Below are 22,458 nucleotides of genomic sequence, written 5' to 3' on the forward strand. Positions count from 1 at the left end.
CTCAACACGATGTCGCTGTAAGTCCAATGGACACGGTCCAATCATCCCCCAATCTTCACTTGTATATCACCGGTCCATGCCTCAACAGCTCTACGCTAAATCTGAAATCATGCCGTTTCCATGGAAACGCATCCCTCGCCATAAAACACGATGTCCCTTTAACTCCTATGAAAATGTTCAAAAAGTGCTCAAAATTCACATGTGTGCTAACAGTCCAGCCGTGAAGACATCTACGAGACAGTTTTGAGATTTCTTCAAATGCCGTTGCCATGGCAACACAATGCTCGCCATGAACACGGTTTTCTCATAACTTCAGTGAAAATGCTTCAAACGGCCCAAAACTTCACAGGTTTGGTAACGATGCAGCCATCAACGCATCTAACCGTATTATGGGGTGTCATCAAATGCCGTTGCCATGAAGCACGATGTCGCTGTAAGTCCAATGGACACGGTCCGATTGTCCTCCAAACTTCGCTTGTATATCACCGGTACAGCCCTCAACAGCTCTACGTCAATTATGGGGTTTCTTCAAATGGCGTTGCCATGGTAACACAAGGCTCGCCATGAAACACGGTTTTCTCATAACTTCAGTGAAAATGCTCCAAACAGCCCAAAACCTCACAGGTTTGGTAACGATGCAGCCATCCACACATCTAAGCGTATTATGGGATGTCATCAAATGCCGTTGGCATGGCAACAGATCATTCACCATCAAGTTAGTTCAAAAGTTTGCAGTTCAAATATTCTGCTGCTTTTCCAAGCCTTTTTACTTTATTTTCTTCTCTGATCACACATTCAAGCTCCCAGTGTTCATGTATCATTTCAATCTAAATTCTTCACTTTCTTCTTACACATTACATTTCAGCATAGCAGTTTAGCGTCAGATTTTCAGCATAAAGCATTCCCACTAGCAATTTCTTCAGGAATTGCATTCTCTAGTTACACATGGCGCTCTCCAAGAAGAGGAAAGTGGACAGTGAAAACAGAGCTTTTAACCCTGAGTGGACGGACTCATTCATGTTCATCCTGCCCACTGGGAGCACATAACCAGTGTGTCTCATTTGTTCAGAGACCGTGGCACTCATTAAAAGTGCCAAAACGCCACTATGAGACCAAACACAAAGTGTTTGACCAAACATTCCCTCTCAAGTCAGAACTGAGGTCACAAAAAATAAGCAGTCTCAGAGCCCAATATGATCAGTCAACCAGAATCAAAATTAAAATGAAATATCGTTCCAGGGCAGGCTAACCGAGGCTAACCAATGAGCACCTGCATGTGTGTATGAGAATGGCCCTGACACCATTTCAGCCCAGATTTACAAACTCCTGGCAGGACAAGCTCAAGCTCATTTCTCGCACTGAATTAAAAAAAAGTGAGTGCAATATAAGAGGGAAAGAAAGAGAAACTTTAAAACTGTTCAATTGTTATGATGTGTAAAGACTGATATTGTTCTATAATCGTCTGAAACTGTTAAGTCATAGTCATGATGTGAAACGGTTAACAAAGAAAAAGGGAAACTCAAGCTGCTGCTACACTTTATTTTATTTATCTAAAATTAAGCACTTTTAAGATGCACATATTTTCAAAAGCTATTTTATTTATTTTCTCTATTTTATTTTTAAATGCAGCCCGAGAGGAACATTACACACATCCACAGTATTCACTGTATATCTGTATAGTTCAATGTTAATTGACAATAAATATTGTTGTTTTTGAATTGTACTTTCTTTATTTGATTGGCAGTCAGTTGTTGATTACTGTACATGCAGACGTTGATAAAGTTACAGGCTACTTCAATATATATCACACTAATTCATAAAGCAAGTTAGACATTTTGATGTTCCGGACCTTTGCATGGGGAGATTTTCTCTAACTGGACCTCGTTGAATTTTAGTTGAATACCCCTGGTGTAGGATGACGGTCGGAGGGCGTAGCCACCTTATATACTGTGGGCCTGCGCGCGCATTCAGGTAGGCTCGCCCCGATTGGCTGGCTACGTTTACGTAACTCAGTAGGTGAATGCACGTACAGTATGATAGAGAGTAGTACCCATAGAGTCCAGTAGAGGGCGGAGCCTGTGTGATATATAACAGTGAATGGTAACATTCTCAGAATGTTTTTAGAACCAAAAATGTCTAGCTGGGAACTCACACATGCCACCGCAAACATGCGATATCTGCTTACAGCTTATCATGAATTACGTGCTTGTCTGTTTTTTTCAAAAGGAAAATATGGTGATCAGATTTTTTTAAAACATCCTTTTCAAACAGATGCAACAAGTTTGTTTTTTAAAGCGCTCTAGAAATAAATCTGACGTTGACCATGACCGTGTTAATATTTGCCATCACAGGAACGTTTTATAAAAAAAGAATAACCTCCTGAAAACATTATCCGAATGTTGCTTTGAAAATGTTCTTCTTTTGTTATCATGTAACATTGAGGGAATGTTTTATAAAAGAACATCTATAATATGTTACCCCAACAACGTCCAAAAAACATCCTCAGAATGTTGCAGGCAAAACGTTCCACCTTTGTTAGCATATCACATTAAAGGAACGTTTTATAAAAAACGTTCTGTCATCTCAGGCCTCAATAACATCCTCAAAACATCCTCTGAATGTTGCAGTTAAAACATTATGTCTTAGTTAACCTTAAACCTTATAGGAACATTATTTGAAATAATAAACATCCTAAAAAGGTTCTTTGAACATCAGACTAAAACGTTTCTTTAAAACATTATTAGAACCTGTAGGTAACGTTAGCCAAAGTTGTGAGAACGTTCCCTGCTAGCTGGGTAGCTCCATTTGAAATAGATATGTACATTCATCAGATAATCTTCCATGGATCCTCCTGAACAGCAGCCTGGACACATTGTGTGTGAGTGAAATGGGCTGCACAATAAATATTTTGGGACTATTTTCATCCTGCCAGTGTGTTTGTCTGGGCTGCCCTGAGGCTCAACATGAAGAATGGTGCTACATACAAAATCAAGGTGGTCTGCAGAGATTAGCACCCTTCATTCCACTTTTACTCTCAGCACTGTGCCCTGAGGGATGCTGGGATATGCAGGTTTTGATATAGAATGGTACTTAGCAAGCACAGAAAATTGTTTTGTCATATAAATAACCACACAGAGGATTCACTGCAGGCTGGGCTGTTTGAAGAATCAGTTGTTCCTCCTGCCTCGCTCTGTCTCTGGAGGAAGATGTGAACATGCCTACTGAGAAAGTCTTCATCACTGCCTCTGAGTTTGTTATTGATAGGCAATAAAACCAAAAGGAACTGCGGATATGAATCAGATATTTTGAAGTTACATTAAACAGCTCTCAGAACAAACATGGCTCCTGGTCAGGTACTATATAGCTGTCTGTTTAGGTGTAAAGTTTAATTAATATATCACCTATTATCATTTTTCAAATGTGAATTAAAATGTCCCATGAAATGTCTCATTGTAAGCCTAGTTGTTGTTTTTGCAGAGACAACAAAATAAATGTACCAGAAGGTTAGAAGCCATTTGTGTCTCGAAAAAAACGATTTCCAAAGATATTTGGGTCCTTATCTAAAAGAACTGACCATATAAATAAAATACAGGTCATGTACGTATATTCCACTCTCAGAAAAGTTTGTGTTTACTAACCATCTAAAATAACTGCATTGCTTTCAATTCAAAGATCCACAAACAGACGATCAGTGATGTGCAATGATACTGGAATCAGTAGATTCCCAGCGTTGAAGCTCATTGTCTTTATGGAGTATTTTGACGTTTTTATATGCGAGTTGAAAGCAGGAGAATATAGTAAGCATCACTTCTACCTGCCGAACACGGAACTAATGTGTGTCTCCTCCATGTGTGTGTCCAGGCAGTCGGATGGATGAGGTGTCCGATGTGGAGTCGGAGCCGGACCTCCCTCTGAAGAGGAAGCAGCGCAGGAGTCGGACCACCTTCACAGCGGAGCAGCTGGAGGAGCTGGAGAAGGCTTTCGAGAGAACCCACTACCCCGACATCTACACCAGGGAGGAGCTGGCCCAGAGGACCAAGCTCACCGAGGCCCGGGTCCAGGTAGGAACAATTCCGCCCACCCACCCACTAGGGCTGTACCCGAATATCCGAATATTCGTTCGTTGGAGTACTATTCGGGTTTCAATGTCGTTATTCGGATATTCGTTTTTTTGTTGTTTTTTTCGTTTTTGATTGAATTTATTGAAATCTCCAATATCAACGTAAGAGCTTGTGCCTCTTCGGGGGGTACTAACACTTTACCATAAACGTTATCGTTTACTTTCTCCGTCTTTATATGTAGATATGACTTTTCTCCGTTAATCTCCGTCACGTTGTTTCCATAGCAACAACAACTTCCTGTCAACAGCGCTAACTCTCTTTCAAAATAAAAGCATGTCCATAAAAAATAGGAAGCCAAGCCAAATTACACTTAAGACATATACAACTGCAACGAAAGTAACAAACACAATGCAATATCCTTTTCAATTTCAAAGAACACAAATTGGGTCATTTACATTAACAAATAACTATAAAACAACAATACTGTAGAATAACTAAATGAATGCCGTGAATAAACCGAAATACACGTGTTGAAGCGGTTCGCTGCCGATTACTACGCCCCCCCCCCCCCCTCGCGCGCACGGGCCGAATATCGATAGTTATTGTGCTCAAAGCAAACATCTCTTCACTAGATTTAACAGCAGTTATTTTCTTGAGACACTCAGAGACAGATACTGCTCTGGGTCAGATTTCATTAGGCGCTTTCACACAGGAGTACTTTTCCCAGGAATAGTTCCGATAGTTCCTGGGATTTTGCGTTCACACCAAAAAGATCTGGAACTAGAACTTTTTTTTGCGAACCTTTTCACCCTTTTTTAGTCCCTGCTAGCGAGCAGGGACTTTCCTGGGGAGAAAAAGGTTCCAATTTCTGATTGGCTGGGCAAATTGCAAACCATGCCCCGTAAAACTCTGAAAAGTTTTTGTGAAGCCGCCATTTTATTTGCTCGCATTGTAGTGCCGAGAGATAGGAGTTATGTCAATCAGTGATCACTACAGCATTAGCATTATTAGCATTAGCATTAGCCCAGCGCACCAATGGAGAGAGACTAATTTATGGCAACACAAAAGAAAACATGGGAGCGGTGGAGATGAGGAGGTGTCCGCGCTTCTGGCGATTTACTCGGAAGGCTTCAGTAGAAGCTGCTGGGACTCCCAGCAGCTTCTACTGAAGCCAGTCCCCAACTCCGGGGACTTCGGGTGGCAGTATACGCCGTGAAGTTGTTTGCGGCCTGCCAGTAAACCCAAAGCAGAAAAAGAAGAAGAAGTGACGTCAGCGGCTCCCTCAGGGACTTATTCCGGTGTGAACGCGATTTACTAGATAGTTCCAGGAAATAAAAGTTCCGGAGAAAAGTTCCGGGAACTATTCCTGGGAAAAGTACTTGGTGTGAAAGCGCCTATTGTCTCACTCTGTGGGGGGCCACAGGTCCATTTGGACAATACTAGGTGTTATACTACACCCGGAGCATGGTGCTGAACCTGCCACATGGTTAATCCTCTGTGCTTTTCAATCTGTTTTGAGAACTGTGTGATAAGTTTGATTGTTATTGTTGTACAATATGTCACATGATTCAGATTCTTAACAGATCAAATTTTACATTCACCCACTGAGTTCAACCACCATTCACAAATACATGCAGTATAATGCTAGACACTACCAGCTGTCCACATCTTAAGGAACTTGTCTTTGTCTGTGAGAGTTTGACGGCTCCCTGTAGTGCCAGAGAACACAGTGCAGAGCTTTAACAACAGCTGTTAGCTTTCCAGCAGCAGGCTGGCCTCTGCATTCCTCATCAATGTCTCAATCCCTGACATCTTGGCTGGAATCTGTATTTCCCACCACTTTCAAGCCCACAAATTCCTAGCAAATCACTAAAGGGTCTGGGCTGACTCATGGGAGCTTTAATCCCAAACAGCAACGTGGATCAATCAAGGCCCATGAAAACTGAACATTGAGAAAGTGGTATGGCATGGAGACCAGTCACACTCTAGTTCTAATACCTTTAAACCTCAACAGTATATACCTCTACTTGACACTGGTCATCCTGCTTTCACTAGACACATTTTCATAAAAAGAAGTAAATGTACAGTTGAAAAAATAATCCTCTCTCAAGGTTCACGTTCACACTTGGTCTGGAGCTTTTTACCGTATCACATGGTCCTTATCCATGTCTCTTGTCATTTGTCAAGAATGAACTGTCATTGATAGAAGCAGTTGTTCAAACATCAGAAGTTTCATGTCACCAAAACAAACTCAATCAGCTGATGGAGACGTTTTAGTGGAGAGCTCCAACGGAAGCGAGTAGGTAGACCTTGAGCAGTGACCAGTGTTACCCCTCAGGTAACATAAAACTGAAGGACTCTTTAGAGCCAGATCTAGGTTGGTTTGTTGTGGGCTACATGGGGGTGCAACATGGTGTCTCCAATGAAGAGGATAGCATCCTGTGTAGAGATAAAGGGATCATTCTAAGCTAATGAAAACGCAACAATTCTCAGTTTCAGCTGATACTACACTAATGAAAACATACTTATGGGTGATGAACAGTGTTGGGTGTAATGCGTTACAAAAGTAACGGAGTTACAGTAATGTATTACTTTTTGCTGTAACAAAGTAATGTAACACATTACTAATGACATTTGGGTAATATACTACCCGTTACAATTCTCAGTAACGCAGTTACAACTCATGTTAACCTGAAATTAAATGGTGTTTTGTTTTTTAAGAATTGACCAACATTGCGAGACATTCCGACACCAGAGAAAAATTGTGCGGGTAGATTAGTAAGCCTGGTGTTCGCGTCGGGTTCCCTGATCAGCCTGTCGGGTGTTCTTTTCCCCATAATGACCGCCTTGCTGCACATTATCCCGTTTATTACACGGTCATATTCTAAACAAACTACAGAGCCCATTCCGTGTTCCTGTTATTGTTTACTTCCTCTCTGCCTTCTTCTGGTGATTTATCTGACGTCCAGTGCTCCGTCTTTTAACCTCTTTTCCTTTCTCTTTCTTGATCCTCCTTAGCAACCTTCATTACAGTCCTTGACAGTGGTCTGTACTACTGTATTAACAACGTGTCACATGTTAAGAATTTACAATCAGAATCAAGTATTCAACTAAGCCGTGTAATAAAAGTTGTTAGTAGCCTTAATGGCCTACACAGTTGTTATGCTATACCACATTGCCCTTCACTGGATGTATAATGAGCTGCACTAAACTACATTTTAGCATTTAAAATACCTAGCCATTCCTTTGGGTTTATTTTGGTAAAGTAACTCAAAAGTAATATAAAAGTAGTGTAACTCATTACATTTCAGAGACAGTAATATTGTAATGTAACTTATTACTTAAAAAAGACAGTAATAAGTCATATGTACTGTATTACATTTTGGAAGTAACTTGCCCAACACTGGTGATGAATATGATGGGGTCTCTGTGGTGCAGAGGGGAAATGGGCATCTTCTGGTTTGATCCCCGGTCCCTGCAGTCAACATGGCGAAGTGATGTTGGGCAATACACTCGACTCTTAACTGCTCCCGATGACTTCAGTATTGAAGTGAACATACTTTGTTTCGACAAAAGCGTCAGCTTTATTACATGTCATTTTTCATTTTGATGTTTTGATTATGGTGGATGAAGGCACTGCCAACCATGAGTTCAAAAATCTTACATTAGTTGAAGTCTCATGACTGTGAAGGTCACAGCATATGAAAAACATAATGGTCATTCCTTGCAGCACTCAGCGGGCCCTCGCCTGTCTGTCTGCATGCTTCTAACTCATTTAGTCACAAGTCACCTTTAATAGACCAAGTGGGCAACTGTGTATTCATTCTGCCACATATATTTGCTCTTGTTAAGATATAATGCAAACGGAAACCCAATTGAACATTATTATCAAAGAGAATAATATAAAAACAAAACCAGCTTAAATAGAAAAGGTCAAGTATAAATGACAGTGCCGTGTATGATATGAATAGTTCTTTGATTTAATCAGGGACAAAAACTATCAAACAAAAAGTATCCCGACACTGGACAAACTGAGGTGTGTTTTTGCTTGATAAATTAATTCAGAAGTAATCGATTATAAATATTTCTGTTGATTGGTAAATCAATCAAACACATTTTTGTTTCTGCGCTATACAGTTCATATTTCAAAAGGAATAAATGAGGAGTAAAGTTTTTCTTTAGGGGGAGATCAGACTCGACTTCTCCAGCTTCTCAGTAAACCTCAGGGCGACAACACCTGTTATAATTATTTGAGGCTCCTCTACAGAAATAGGATTCCAAATGATCTTCTCCACTTGAAAGGCATGTTTCCATTTGCTTTAAATGAAAAAGGAGGATTCCTGGAGAAAATGGGCGGGTGGGGAGCTGCAGGCAGTACTGTGTGTGTGTGTGTGTGTGTGTGTGTGTGTGTGTGTGTGTGGTGTGTGTGTGTGTGTGTGTGTGTGTGTGTGTGTGTGTGGTGTGTGTGTGTGTGTGTGTGTGTGTGTGTGTGTGTGTGTGTGTGTGTGGTGTGGTGTGTGTGTGTGTGTGTGTGTGTGTGTGTGTGTGTGTGTGTGTGTGTGTAATATCATGTGAATTATAAAACGATGTAAATGATAAAACTGAGGTGACCTGTGTGTTCTGTCAGAGTGTGTGTGAGGAGGAGACATTTCTGTGAGTGTGTTTTCTGCGTGGCGACAGGCTGAAACCTGCCCTGAGCTTTGACTTTTTGTTGGCTTTAATTAAGAACTTGGAAATTAGTGCCCTGCGAAATGAAAACGCTTTAGCTTTTGGCAATACACACTGCTTTGTGATTTCACAATCTTCCTGATGTGGTTCCTTCAACTGCTGCCCGGCTTTGAGTTTGCATCACGTCAGTGGTTTGCTTTTTCGTTTGAAGACTCTGTGCGTTTGAGTTGAATGTTTTCACACTTATTCCGTCAGTAAACAGACTACTCCATTACTCCACCGCAGCATCAGGACTAAAACCACCAGACTCAGGGACAGTTTCATCCCACAGGCCAGAAGACTGTTAAACACCTGAACTAAGAACATCCATAACATTCATCTCTTTGTAACTTACAAATGATGTATCACTTGTATATAGACTCTTATGTCACTACTTCTATTTGATTGTATTTACTTGCACTATTTTATCTATGTTATTGTGTTGCACTGTTGGAGGAGCCTGGGACCTAAGATTTTCATCGACATAACTACTGTAGCAATGTACGAATGACAATAAAAGCCTTGAACCTTGAATTGAATTATGCTTCATGTTTGCCAACAAAGAAACTATTTAAATTAGGTATATTTTTTCAGTTCAAATTATGTCATACATAAATAATAATAAATTGTCCCTGCCTGAATGTCACTCACACTACACACTTCCACATTCACCACATCACCCACTAACTCACTACATTAAGCAAACACGACTCTCAGCATTTACCTTGAAGGCTGGTCTACTAGAATATCAAGTGACATGATTGGAATTCTTACTTTGCCTGCAACAGCTCAACATCATGAAACCTGCTATGATTTATTGTGTGCTTTTGTAAAATTAAATCTAGTAGATGGAATTAAACTTGATTTAAACTCAAAACAGCAACAAGTGATTATGTAAGGAAGTGATTATTTTTCTAAATTCCTTATTTGAGCTCTTCTGGGGTATTCAATCTGAAAATACTTAATCTAATTTAAATGTAGTTGCATCAGGTTGTTCAGGAAGTCAACATTTCTTATACACAAAACAAATATGTTCCAGTAGCCTTTTCCACTGTGATAATTAACATAGCATGTGACAAAACATAAGCTAAGTTTCTTTTTAATGTATTAATATCAAACATCTCTGAGAAATGTTATGAATTATTAAACTTTATTTCCTGTTCTGATTTTCCCACAGGTTTGGTTCAGCAATCGAAGGGCCAGGTGGCGAAAACAAGCAGGAGCCAATCAGCTAGCAGCTTTCAACCACCTGTTGCCGGGTGGATTTCCTCCCACAGGGATGCCAACACTTCCAACGTACCAGCTGCCAGAGTCCGGCTATCCAACCAACACTCTGTCCCAAGGTAGAGGATCTCACAGTGCATGTAGATGATACATGATAGTAGAATCTAACAGGCACTGTGACGTGTTGCTCCACCAGTGCCTGCACAACAGCTTTCCCACTGTTTAGCATACATATATATATATTATATCAAAACCTCCAAATCAGGTGTGTTTGGTATTGTGATGACACTAACATTTGGCTCCATAACCTGACAGGTGTTTTCTTATTCTTCATTTTTGAAACGTGGGTCCACTTATGATTGTACAAAGTGTAACCGAGAGGAGCTTCTCTCACACAACTGAACTAACATGATCCATTGGTGACAGCTGATGGGACCTGACACCAGAGGCATTTCTCATTTTAACTAGAAAAATCAGCTGCTAGCTGAATATTTCATACACTGCTGGTGTACGTTAATGACAGAGAGATATGGAGTTATCAAAACCAGGTATTCTAGTTTTTTGGATATCAGAGTCACTTAAAGCAAAAGGCCCACATTTGTTTTTAATAAATAAAAAATGTATATTCTCTGATCTCTGTAGTAGAAAAAAAAGCATATGTCAAGTACATAGTCATGCTTGTATAATTGAACAGCAGTAACAACATTTTTTTTTTAAATTCTTACTACCGCCAATGTTCATTTATATTTTTTTATTCAGACGTTAATGGTACAGTCCACCGCCCACAGCCGTTGCCTCCGTCCACCATGCACCAGGGCGGTCTGGCCAGCCCTGACAGCGGCTCGGTCTACGGCCTGGCCTCCAACCGCCACGGCTTCTCCACCTACTCTGACTCCTTCATGAGCTCTGCTCCCAGCAACCACGTCAACCCTGGCAGCAACGGACTCTCCCCACAGGTAAGACCTGCTGCACCGCATGTGGATACGTAACATTTACCTGGTGGATTAGGTCAATTGCATAAAGAACTAAACAGTGACCGTGACCAGTGTGGATTTGTACAAACGTCCTATTGTAAAGCGTCCTTGAAGTTATTATTATTATTATTTGTATCACATTACTGTATTGGAAGTATTGTGTAGTTACGCAGACAGTTTGGTGGGTCGGCCTGTTTGCTGTCTTGCTGGGAGTTGGATACTCTGATCCAAATCATATTAATGTTTGTAGTGTAGAGACTGCTGTTGGATGACTTAGCTTAGTCTTAGCGAGAGATCAGGCTAGAGAGGAAGTCATTTTGATGTTGCATCTGGTACCTCCCAGAGCCTTAAGTCTTTGTTTAGGCCACAGTTTGAACAGCATGATTCCCAGACAGATGGTAGTTTCTGGAACTTTAATAAAGTTTGCTATCCCTCAGTTATCAGTAGTTAATAATGACATATCTTTTACAGCAAAAACGGCACTGAGTACATGTACTCAAGTAAAGTATTACAGATTAAGCTTCTCCACTATTTGAAGTCTTAGATACCATTAGAACCTTTGGTAATCAATGCCCAATGCTGATCCTCACGATGACCTGGGCTAATCGTTACGTATTAAAGGCATCTTCAAAACCTGTCAACTAATTACAGTGCAAGACATGATGTCACTTTATTAATTAAAGAAGAGACCGATACTCTATGCGCCTTTGTTTCCCGAAGTCACTACAGGAGTTGCTGAATTGGCCTTTGAGTCACAGCAGCACAGCACATGTTTAATCTGTGATGCTGTCCTCCTGCTCTACCCCCACATTAACAGCACCTGCCTCACTTTGATTGGTCCTCTTGTCAGTTGATTTACTGTCTCTGTTTGTCTGAGTATGTATGACTAGAATAAGAGTATTTTTATTTAAATGCTATAAGTTGATTTAGTTGTAGAGAACAGATCAGATTTCATTGTTTTTAAATTAAAAAGATCTTACTGACTTTAAGTCAGTAAGTGCTGAATGAACTGCACCCCCCATGCTAATGGGGGAATTAGTACAATAGAATTTAACTAATCATTGTATTCCCCATTCTGTGGCTCAGTCTGTGCAATTAACTACATAGTTCATCTCCATGGCCCCTCATGGACTCTGGGTTGAACTCCCATCACAAAGATGTTCATTTGGAGAGACATAATCTAATTGACTGAGATCATTAATTGAATACAGCGACTGCCTTTCTGTATAATTAACAGATGTTGCTGTCAATGCGGACTGCTCTAATGAATTGTGGCTGATATTCAAATACAATATCTTGTTGTTCTTCTGTTTGTGTGTGTGACCTTTGGTCGGGTGATAATGAGTTTTGTTAGACACTTGGTGAACCGGATCGTTTTACTCAAATTAGTTTGAGTTTCACTGGACCAAATATACTGGGTGGCAAAGAGTTATTTGAACAACACGATTGCAACTGACTTTCTGTTAATCATGGTTGTTTCATTTTCATTGGTATTCACTGGAACAGTTTAGTGTTTCTATAGTGTAAACCCTTGCTGTGGTGTCTTCCGGAGGATGGGGAGATGTTCTGGTTGGGCCATTACCACTTTGGGAAGATGACTGTTGTTGTTTTTTTGTGATACATTTTTTTGTATTGTTTGTTGAAGGGAGAGGAAGTACTATTGCAGGCATAAAAGAAACATAAGCACCATTTCCCTTCAACTAACACACCTCTCCACACACACATTCTAAACCCTGACATAATGAGCGAAGGCAGTGTGTATGGAAAAAAAGGAAATTAAATTTATAGTAAAAGAAGACAGAACAAAATGTGTTTTGGATGAACACACACACACACACACACACACACACACACACACACACACACACACACACACACACACACACACACACACACACACACACACACACACACACACACACACACACACACACACACACACACACACACACACACACACACACACACACACACACACACACACACACACACACACACACACACACACACACACACACACACACACACACACACACACACACACACACACACTCTGAGTGCAATGCAGGGCTTTACAGGATCATTTGAAATGATTCTCTTGTCTTCCAATAGAGTTGTTCTCCTGCACTGATGATGTCTGACTGCCATGAGTCTTCACTTTAAATCATCATTGCTGGATGCTAACACAGCCTGACTCATTCACAAAGAGTTGGCAGCAGTAAATCTGTAACACTGTGTTTGTGTGTCCAAACCCAAATGAAGGAGGGAAAGATTCCCGTGTTATCCCATCTTGGTCTCTGGAACAATAACCATTCCAAATGAGACTTTGTATGCAGGAGGGATTGTTCTCCCTGGCAGAAAAAGACCAGTGATTCATATCCATCTCTGACTGTCACACACACTGCAGCGCAGAACACCCTGAGCAACAACATCCTCAGGAAGAATCTAATACAACACCATATTCTTCTGAAATACAACAAATACATTCCATGGAACATGCAATGCAATGTCAACGGAAATGATGGATTCCTACATAAAATACAAAATATTGCATAACTGATAACAAAATATGTTAATGCAGCAAACTCATGCACAGTCAATCATTTTGATTGGCCAGAGCCACAACCACATTGTTGGCAGTAAAATGACCGTCAAAGCGTGGATATTCTCGATGCAACTGTACAGGTTTGTGTACGTGGATTTACTGGTTGGTTGGAGCGAAAGACCTCCCCCCAAACTAAATATATGCAATACGCTATGATGTCAGGTAAATGATGCGAGATGAAATGGTTCCGTCATAAAGCAAATGTTCAAATATTTCAGTGCATGCTTTATATATACTAGCTAACATGATATAAGGCAGATGTAAATGAGGAGGTGTATCCTCTAACAGTGTGGAACTATGCTGTTTATAACATTAAAGCTCTTAAAAGGGTTAATTTCAAGGAAAAATCTGATTTGAAGAAATTGAAATAAAGCTATATGCAACACCTAAATGAACAGACAACCTCCTCACAATATGTTACTATACATTATATGTATAACGGAATTTGCAGTTTCTCATTTTCTGTTATTTGTATAAAAGAAAACACATCATTTTAGCAAAGCAGGGAATCAGAGGATTAAACCATTTATTATTATCCTTCATATTAAATGATTATCTGATCATGTCATGGTGGTTACGTTTCTAAATCAAGAATAAACACACCTAAAGCGATACAGGGGTTGTTATTTGACAACCTGGCTGCACACACACACATACTGCCATGTGGGGGCCCTTTAAAGCTGCAGGGGCCACACACCTCTAGTGGGTCATGCATGATGATTTTTGTATCACTCATTCATTGTTTCTTAGGAAAATGTTGCATGTTATAGCTTTAACCATCCACAGAGTACCAACATAGGAGTTGGCTGTAGAGAGAATCCCTTCCAATAGGAATGCAGTGAAGCTGCTGCGTGTGCTTACAGTGCTCTCAGTCTATACTCAATGGCTCTGAGTCTCAGCTGAAGCATTTCCATTCTGCCATTGACCCTTTCTTCACGCTCCCAGGCATTTACATGAGATAACAATGGAGGCTGCGTTCCTAAGATACTTCAAAATTACAGATAGACCGTATGCTGTACGTCTGACTGGCAATAATTCAATTTGAAACAGCTATATTGCATTTCGAATGTAATTCACACACGCCATTTCTGTGCCTCCTCCTGTCACATTCAAGGCGACAGAATTAGAGGCTGACTTTCATGTGGAGATGGAGTGTGCAGCCAATTCCACGTCTTATTGATTGAAAGACAAAAAGACAGTATAGAATTCCATCCCTCTGGTTGCACTGCATGTGTAAATAGAAACCATTTCACAGCTTCACCATCAGAGCTGAACAAACCCCCTCCCCCTAAGAAAGCCTGCAAAAATAAACCACACTTTTTGACAGATTCCCATAAATGTAGCCTGAGAGCCCTTTAAGTGGTTAGGAGTTTTATTTCTTCAGTCAGACAGTCAGTAATGCTGGCCCACTAATCCGTTTTTGTCAGGTCAGACAACTTAGTGACTTGCCACTGAAGATGAAACTATTACTTCCCCCAGTGACCCCAACAGATCAACACATCACACGAGTGAAGAAGAACACATTCTCCTCTCGCATTCTCATTTCCTCCCCGGTTTGTTGTGAGAGGAAGATTTAGCTGCTTTGGAATGGTGGCTGGTGCAGCGCTCTGGATGCTATTTGATGTTGGGGTGAGAGAGACAGAGAGGGGAGAGTGGGTGAGTGGGTTTCAGTGTGGGGGGATCAGAGCTGCTTTGGTTCTCCAGCTCTGTCTCTTTGATCCATATCCCCAGGCCTGCCTCGCTGCCGCGCTAACTCAGGCCTCTGCCCGTGAATCCTGACAACTGTCGGCCTAAGATAAGGAGGTGGGTTGGGGGGATGTGGGGGGCCTCTTCTACCAGCTCCCCCCCCCCCCCTCCTGCCCACTCTCCTTACACTGCATCGCTATCACATATACTGCCATTTAAATTCACAACAAGGAATCGTGTTGAATTATATTCAAGAGGCTGAGCAGAGAGGCCCCTCCCTTAAATAAGATACAAATAGTAGCACCCCCATTCTGATGCCCGTCCTCCTGCAGCCCCCCAGTTCTTAGTGTGTTGACACGGCTGTTTGCACCTGAATGTCAATGAGTGTGGTGCCTAATATCAGTCTCAGCTGCTATTAAAATGAGCCGTGCTAAGCCCTTTGACTGGGCACGCTGTCAACTGGCACGCTCTCATGTCAACAAATCAAAAAGGATGAGCACATATATTTACATCATTCCTATAACGAGGGATAGAGTGGGGGCAGGAGGGTAGATGTTCATTAGAAATCGCCTAAAAAACAGATTCAGTTTGGCAAGAAGCAAAGGAAGGAGCTTTTAAGCAAATAAATAAATAAAGACAAGAACTACTCAAGAAAGCTGCCAGAAAGATGAGGAATTTAAATCATACCAGTGATGGAATGTTTGTAGGATATATTTGTACTTATTTATTTATCACTCAGAGTGTTCTCCTCCTCCCACAGTGGGACTGAGCAGAGCCCAGGGTGCTGTCTGAGGACTGAGTGGGTAGAGAGAGCTAAGCCCCGCTGCTTCCTGTGCTTTGGAGAGAATGTAGGAGCTGACTGACTGCAGCACTCCACCTGAAACTCATCGTCTGTTTTAGTCATGTGATCACTTTTGAACACTTGCACCCTGACCACATGAAGGCCTGAAGGTGACCATTACTTCAGACACCTTCATATCTCTAGTTTAGTGTGCTGTGTAAACCATTGATGCAGGCGTTGTAACGACTGAATGAACACAAGTAGAGGACTCAATAGCACGACTCAGAGACAGAGGCTTAGGATGCAAAAAGGGTCTTTATAGCCAAGGTTCGGTACACGGGAGATCAGTCAGTAAGGGTACCAAACAGACGAGGAGTAGGCAGGGACCGGGTCAGGACACGAAGCTGGGTCGGGTACACGTGGAATCAGATACTAGGAATAAACACTGCTGGAACGCTTGGAATAACAAAGACCAACTGGCACTGAAGGGAATGTGGATGCAGACTGTAGACAGAGGGAGAGATGATAATGGGAAACAGGTGAGGCTAATTAGGGATGGGAAGCAGGTGGAGTTCAATCAGGGGCAGGAAAGCTGAAACTGAAATGAGAGAAACAAAAATGAAAACAGGAACAATAACAAAAACATCAACATGCTGGCTAGGGCCTTACAGGCGTCATTTATACTGGGGACACGTCCCCACCACTTTGCATTAGAATCCTTTATTTAAAATGTTCTGAAAATAGCATGCACAAAGAATTGTACACTTTGAGGTTTATTAGCCCAATAGAACATGTTCAATCTGGAGGACTGTTGTCACTCTGGGTGTATCTCTGATAACCCACGTGGTGCAGTTTGGACCTTGGACCTGAGACACGTTCAATTTTAGGAATCATTGAATAGAGAATAGTAAAGCTATTAATGCTCCTGTCTTGAAAAAGAAAAAGAGACAAAGCTCTCCCACACAGAATTATTTTTACTTTTTTTCAGACTGATAAATAATAAAGGTAATGGTTGTTTAGATGTTGCCATTATCAGTCTATAAGAAGAGAGCAAAGTACAAGTGGAAATGTGAATCTGTTTATTCGGCCAGAACAACAGAAGCCTAACCATTATGATTTCTCTTCCACCGCACGTCACTGTCAAGGAGCAAGAGGTCATTAAACCATCAGGAAACATACTTTGAAGATAAAACAGAAGGGAGAACAAAATATTCAAATCTCTTTTGATGTGCAATAACTGAAAGCACAAACACCTGCCCCGAACCAAGGGGCAAGGGCCAACCACATTATAATTAACGCCATCTCTGTAAGGCTACTGCCACCTGAGCATTTCACCTAATTTGGCCATGTGCCAATAAGAGAAAACAAATATTTATATAAATATTTTATAAAGAAAATATTTCTTCTTTATTATACAATGCTACTGCGAGGTAAAGATATGACATCATTAAATATTCCGTCCTAAACATCTGTGTGCCTGTCTGATGCATTCAGGTCCCAGCTGTCGGCCCGTCCGTCTCCTGCTGGGATCCATCTCTGTTTATTTACATGTCATTATGGGATGGAGCAGCAGATATTAACCCTGTCAGCAGCACTTTGACCTGACATCCCTCAAAAGGCAAACCTCCCGCTGCGTGAGCTTCATCCTCTGACCCGACCCCAACCTGTTCGCCTCAAATCATTAAAGGTTCATTTGGAATAGCAGTGAAGATGGCGCAGTGGGTGGTGTTGTTAGAGGGGGGGTGTTAATAGTCTCGGTGCGAGCCCCGGGAGGAATAGGAGCTGCACACTGTTTCACAGGGAAAGCTCGTCTGTGGACGCAATGATGCACACACTGATCAAAAAAAGTGTGTATGGGGAGGTACTGAAACATTTTTCAGCTGTGGTTGGATCTGTAAATGCATTAATATAGAAAAAAACTAAAAGGATAATTATTAAGATATATTAGAGTTATGGTTACCTGAGCAGAGAATAACATATAGAAATACTCTCCACCAGAATCACCAGCTGTCCCAAAGTCACTGTAGACTGTCAAAACAATCTAAGTATGTACATGCACAAAAATGTACATTATTCTGAATGTATCCGGACATTAGGTAAATATAGCGGAAGGGTGGAGTTTGGATTATTAGCAAATCAAACCAAGTATAGGTCAGAAAACTGGAAAATGTCCACTAACATATGATCCAACACACCTGTATAAAACGCCTTGTCGCCAACATACAGTAAGGCAGCAATGATGAATAAAGATCATTCCTTAAAGTCCTTGGACCTTAAATAAGAATGTAATATGGTCAACTACACCATTTCAATGTCCTTGCATCCTTTTCTATTACTTGCAGGAATAATGTTCAAATGAAATGTATTTTATGAACTTTTAGTTCCATGAACAACCCAAGGCTGTACTGGTGCCTACTAAACATTCAAAGACCGAATAAACCGTCCAAACTTCATGGTAGTATTAACGGCTAATGACACCACAGACACACACCAAGGTCCCTGTCATCTGTGTGTTCATTTGATTTCTTCAGGTAGTGTGTATAATATTTGTCTATCAGCTCAAACAGGGTTTGAAGGAACTTATTTATTGTTACATCTCTGTCGGTGTGTATATTTTTGTTCTTTATGACATGGAGTCCTTTTTCCATCACTGATGTGGGAGTTGGGTGTTAAGCTGATAGCACATGAACTTCTGATTGCATCAGATAATGTGCATTTCAATCTGACGGGCTCAGTGTGCTGGACTTCTGACTTTAGCTTGCATGGAAGATAGTGATAGTGGGACATTTCAAGCATCTGCCTTTATCCCAGTCGCTGTATCCGCCCACACCCTAACATCAACCTGCCACTGTGAGGTCAATCAGAATGAAGCATTTCACTAAATGAGATCTCCTTTCCTCGGAGGCTGTCAATGAAGTGTATGACCTGTCCATTGTTTTGTTATACTGCTGCATTCAATGAGAACATCAAGGTTTAGGAGAACTTAGGCCTTTATGTACTTTAAATGTAATTCATATTCTGCTGTGCAAAGTGTGATAGGAATATTGGCATACTTTTTTTTAACACAAACACACACACGTACACTCAACGTAAGTAAGTAATATCCAGGTGAAATATCATTAATGAATGCAGTTAGAACAGCCCCTCGTAAGGTTCCTCACAGAGAGTTTAATCATTGTTTGGCTTTAATGGTGATCTGAGCAGTGTACTGAAGTGTGAGTGTTCTCCTCCTGTGTTTCAGGTGATGAGCATGCTGGGTAACCCCAGTGCTGTTTCCTCTCAGCAACAACACGACTTCTCCATCTCGCCGCTCCACAGTGCCTTGGACTCCTCTCCTTCCAACGCCCTCTCAGCCAGCTGCAGCCAGCGCTCAGCTGAGAGCTCCATGAAGACAGTGGACAGCCTTTCGTCATCCCAGTCCTACTGCCCCCCCACATATAGCACTACCAGCTACATGGACCCCGCTGTGGCTGCTGCCGGCTACCAGTACACACAGTACGGCCAGAGTGAGTCCTGCTAATTCACACTAACAAGCAGCAGCAGTGTGACATGTGTTTTCAACTCTGATAGATATATCACTTAGTAAGAGACCAGTTTGTTCAAGTCTATGTTATCAGAGATGAAACAATGCTGAAACACATGGGCCCAGCTTTCAAAACCCCTTCTTTGGAGAACACTGTGAACAGTGTAATAGCTCCAAGAGAATCACATGATTCTGCCACTGAGTAGTCTTTCCTCTAAATAATTGTTTTATATTTTATTATAAGTTGTAGTTGCAATCTCATGGACCATAATAAGGTGAAATGCACAGTAGCAGGAGTCACATTATTAAAATGTATTTTTGTTGAGCTTTGGGAACTCCAACCATCTTATTAGGAAGTAAGAACGCGCTCCACTCAGACATACTCTCCGTCTCACTACATCATCACACATGACCCCTGTGCTTACTGAATATGGACATTAGATTTGAATCGTGAGGTAAGGAATAGGAGTCCATTATGAACGTGTACCCTTAAACGCTGCCACTCAGCCTTCTGATCAGTTATGATAACATTGTGCCTGCACAATGACTTAGATCTTAATTCAAACCAACAAACACGATCGTTACATTACAGCAGTAGTTATAATCAGGTTAAAATAAAAAACATGTCTTTTAAATATATTTTTGATGCTGTACATATAACTGATCCTCTCTGATGTGTGTGGTGTGGCCCTCCACCCCGGCCCCTCCCTCCTGCTGACAGATTTAGCAGTCTTCTTCAGACATTTGACTCTTCTCTTGTTCTAGAGCAGGAAGCTCCTGACAGATTAAAGAACATACTGTCAAAGTAGCTGAGCTGGAGTGTGTGTGTGTGTGTGTGTGTGTGTGTGTGTGTGTGTGTGTGTATGTGTATGTGTATGTGTATGTGTGTGTGTGTGTGTGTGTGTGTGTGTGTGTGTGTGTGTGTGTGTGTTATCAGATAGGCTCAATCTTGGAGGCAGAGGACTCTCACCGTGACTGTTCAACAGGGATTTAAGGTATAAGGCTGGTTGACAGGAATAACAGCTTCCTTTAGAGGGCCTCGCTAAACCCTTGTGAAACACACACACACACACACACACACACACACACACACACACACACAGTGCTCCCCCACTAGCTGTCTGGGTGACTGGCATCTTGGCAGACAGACCTGCCCACCCATAGGTGCTCCTCTTTCTCTCAAACCCCAGCACTGAGTGACAGCTTCCTTTCTGTGCATGCAGGCATCCTAACTGACACGCCTTACTTATCTCCCCTTGATAGCCAACACACACACATGCACACACCATGTCACATCACATCTGCTGTCAGCCTCCTCTCTCCTGCCCTCTAAAGAGAAGTTATCAACTGAACCAGGGAGGGACAACCTTCAGCACTCAGACAGAAACCTATTCCAGCATTAATGCCAGCTTTCCAAGACCTGCAGATATTCCACTGAGTACCTGTCTCTCTGTCTGTGGAGCTCTTTTGTCTGTCTGGCAAAGCTCTTGTTAGTCAGTGTGATTAGACATGAAACAAACAATTCTGCAGCAGAATAATGCATGTTCAAGTCTAGTGATATTCAATATATTTACTAACAGGTGTGTATCCAAATCCTGATACGTCTTCTTCCTCTGTTCTGCAGAGCTCCATTGTTGTCCAAAAATATTTGAAACTCATCAATGAGAGACACTGTTGTCCTGCGTGAAATGTTCCTTCATTTCCATGGACACATACTGTATGGCTAACATCTAGGAAGAGCTGAGGTTGTGTCCTGCACAGAACTAGTGAGGAGGTGGCCTCTGTGTAGTTGGCACCATGCTGGATATGGGGAGCAATAAATAAAGGATTTGGTTCAATATAAAAAAAGTAAGCTAAATCAGAATTGAAGTTGACTGTATTTAAAGAAGAGAAGAAACCCATCAATGTCAGGTGTCATGTATCATTTATGGCCGGTTCTGATACTACAAGCGTTATTCTGCAATGACTATGACCCGCAGCAGGTTGCACCAGGTACTAACTGTAGGGTCCATCTTTGTTAAGAGGAGTCTTAAGAATGGACAACCTGAGGCCTAGTCTCAGGCCTGTGAATACTGACTGCTCAATGCAGGCTGCTATTTCCTATAATATATATAATAATAATTTCCCCGCTGTCTTGATAATGTGTTGGTTATCATTTATCAGTTGTGACAACATTATTATTGAAGATCAAAGGAAAATAAATATGACACATTGAAATAAACAACATAAGGTATTTTTACTGCACCACTTGGGTTACCAGAAATACACCCAGAGTGAGAACAGTTCTCCAGATTGAACATGTTCGATTGTATTATAATATTATTTTCAAAGTGTACACTTCTTTGTGCATGCTATTTTCAGAACATTTTATTCAAATGGCCAGAATTGGCCGTTTCAAAAAGTAGTGGGGACAAGTATAAATGATGCCTAAGCCTATAAATAGTTAAATCAGATAAACTGCTCATATTGCAGCGGTCTCTTGATGTTCTGCTGTATACCTCGTTGACTGTCCCCTGTGTGTCTCCTGTCTGTGGGCAGCTGCTGTGGACTACCTGGCGAAGAACGTGGGTCTGTCCGCTCAGCGCCGGGTGAAGCTGTCCGACCACTCAGCTGTTCTGGGGCTGCTGCAGGTGGAGACCGGCCAGGCCTACTAGCACTCAGCTGTGCATGCAACACCTCGTCACCAGCACTACCATCCACACAGAACTCCATGACATCTGTCTCAGACGGCCTGCAGTGTATTGGGCTGATATTTAAGTTGTTTACTCTTCATCCAGGGTTTGAGGACTCAGTGATGCAGCTGTCCAAGCTTTAAACATTCCTTATGGGACCACTCTTATTTTAATGTTGTTCATTGTGCTGTAAATATTTTACACAGCGTTGGTATATTCTCACTT

The 22,458-nt window shown here is 41.5% G+C and overlaps 1 protein-coding gene across 1 annotated transcript in view; it reads left to right on the forward strand.

The window, feature by feature from the left end:
- The window catches only part of LOC117481484 (paired box protein Pax-7-like), a 46,724-nt gene extending 24,509 nt beyond the window's left edge, over positions 1-22,215 (forward strand). The window contains 5 exon segments of the mRNA XM_034129183.1: positions 3,862-4,061; positions 9,946-10,111; positions 10,752-10,948; positions 19,280-19,544; positions 22,100-22,215. Of these exon segments, the coding sequence (XP_033985074.1) occupies positions 3,862-4,061; positions 9,946-10,111; positions 10,752-10,948; positions 19,280-19,544; positions 22,100-22,215 (944 nt within the window).
- Positions 22,216-22,458: the final 243 nt, after the last annotated feature.

Source organism: Trematomus bernacchii, unplaced genomic scaffold (genome assembly GCF_902827165.1).
Source record: "Trematomus bernacchii unplaced genomic scaffold, fTreBer1.1, whole genome shotgun sequence".
Classification (NCBI taxonomy): domain Eukaryota; kingdom Metazoa; phylum Chordata; class Actinopteri; order Perciformes; family Nototheniidae; genus Trematomus; species Trematomus bernacchii.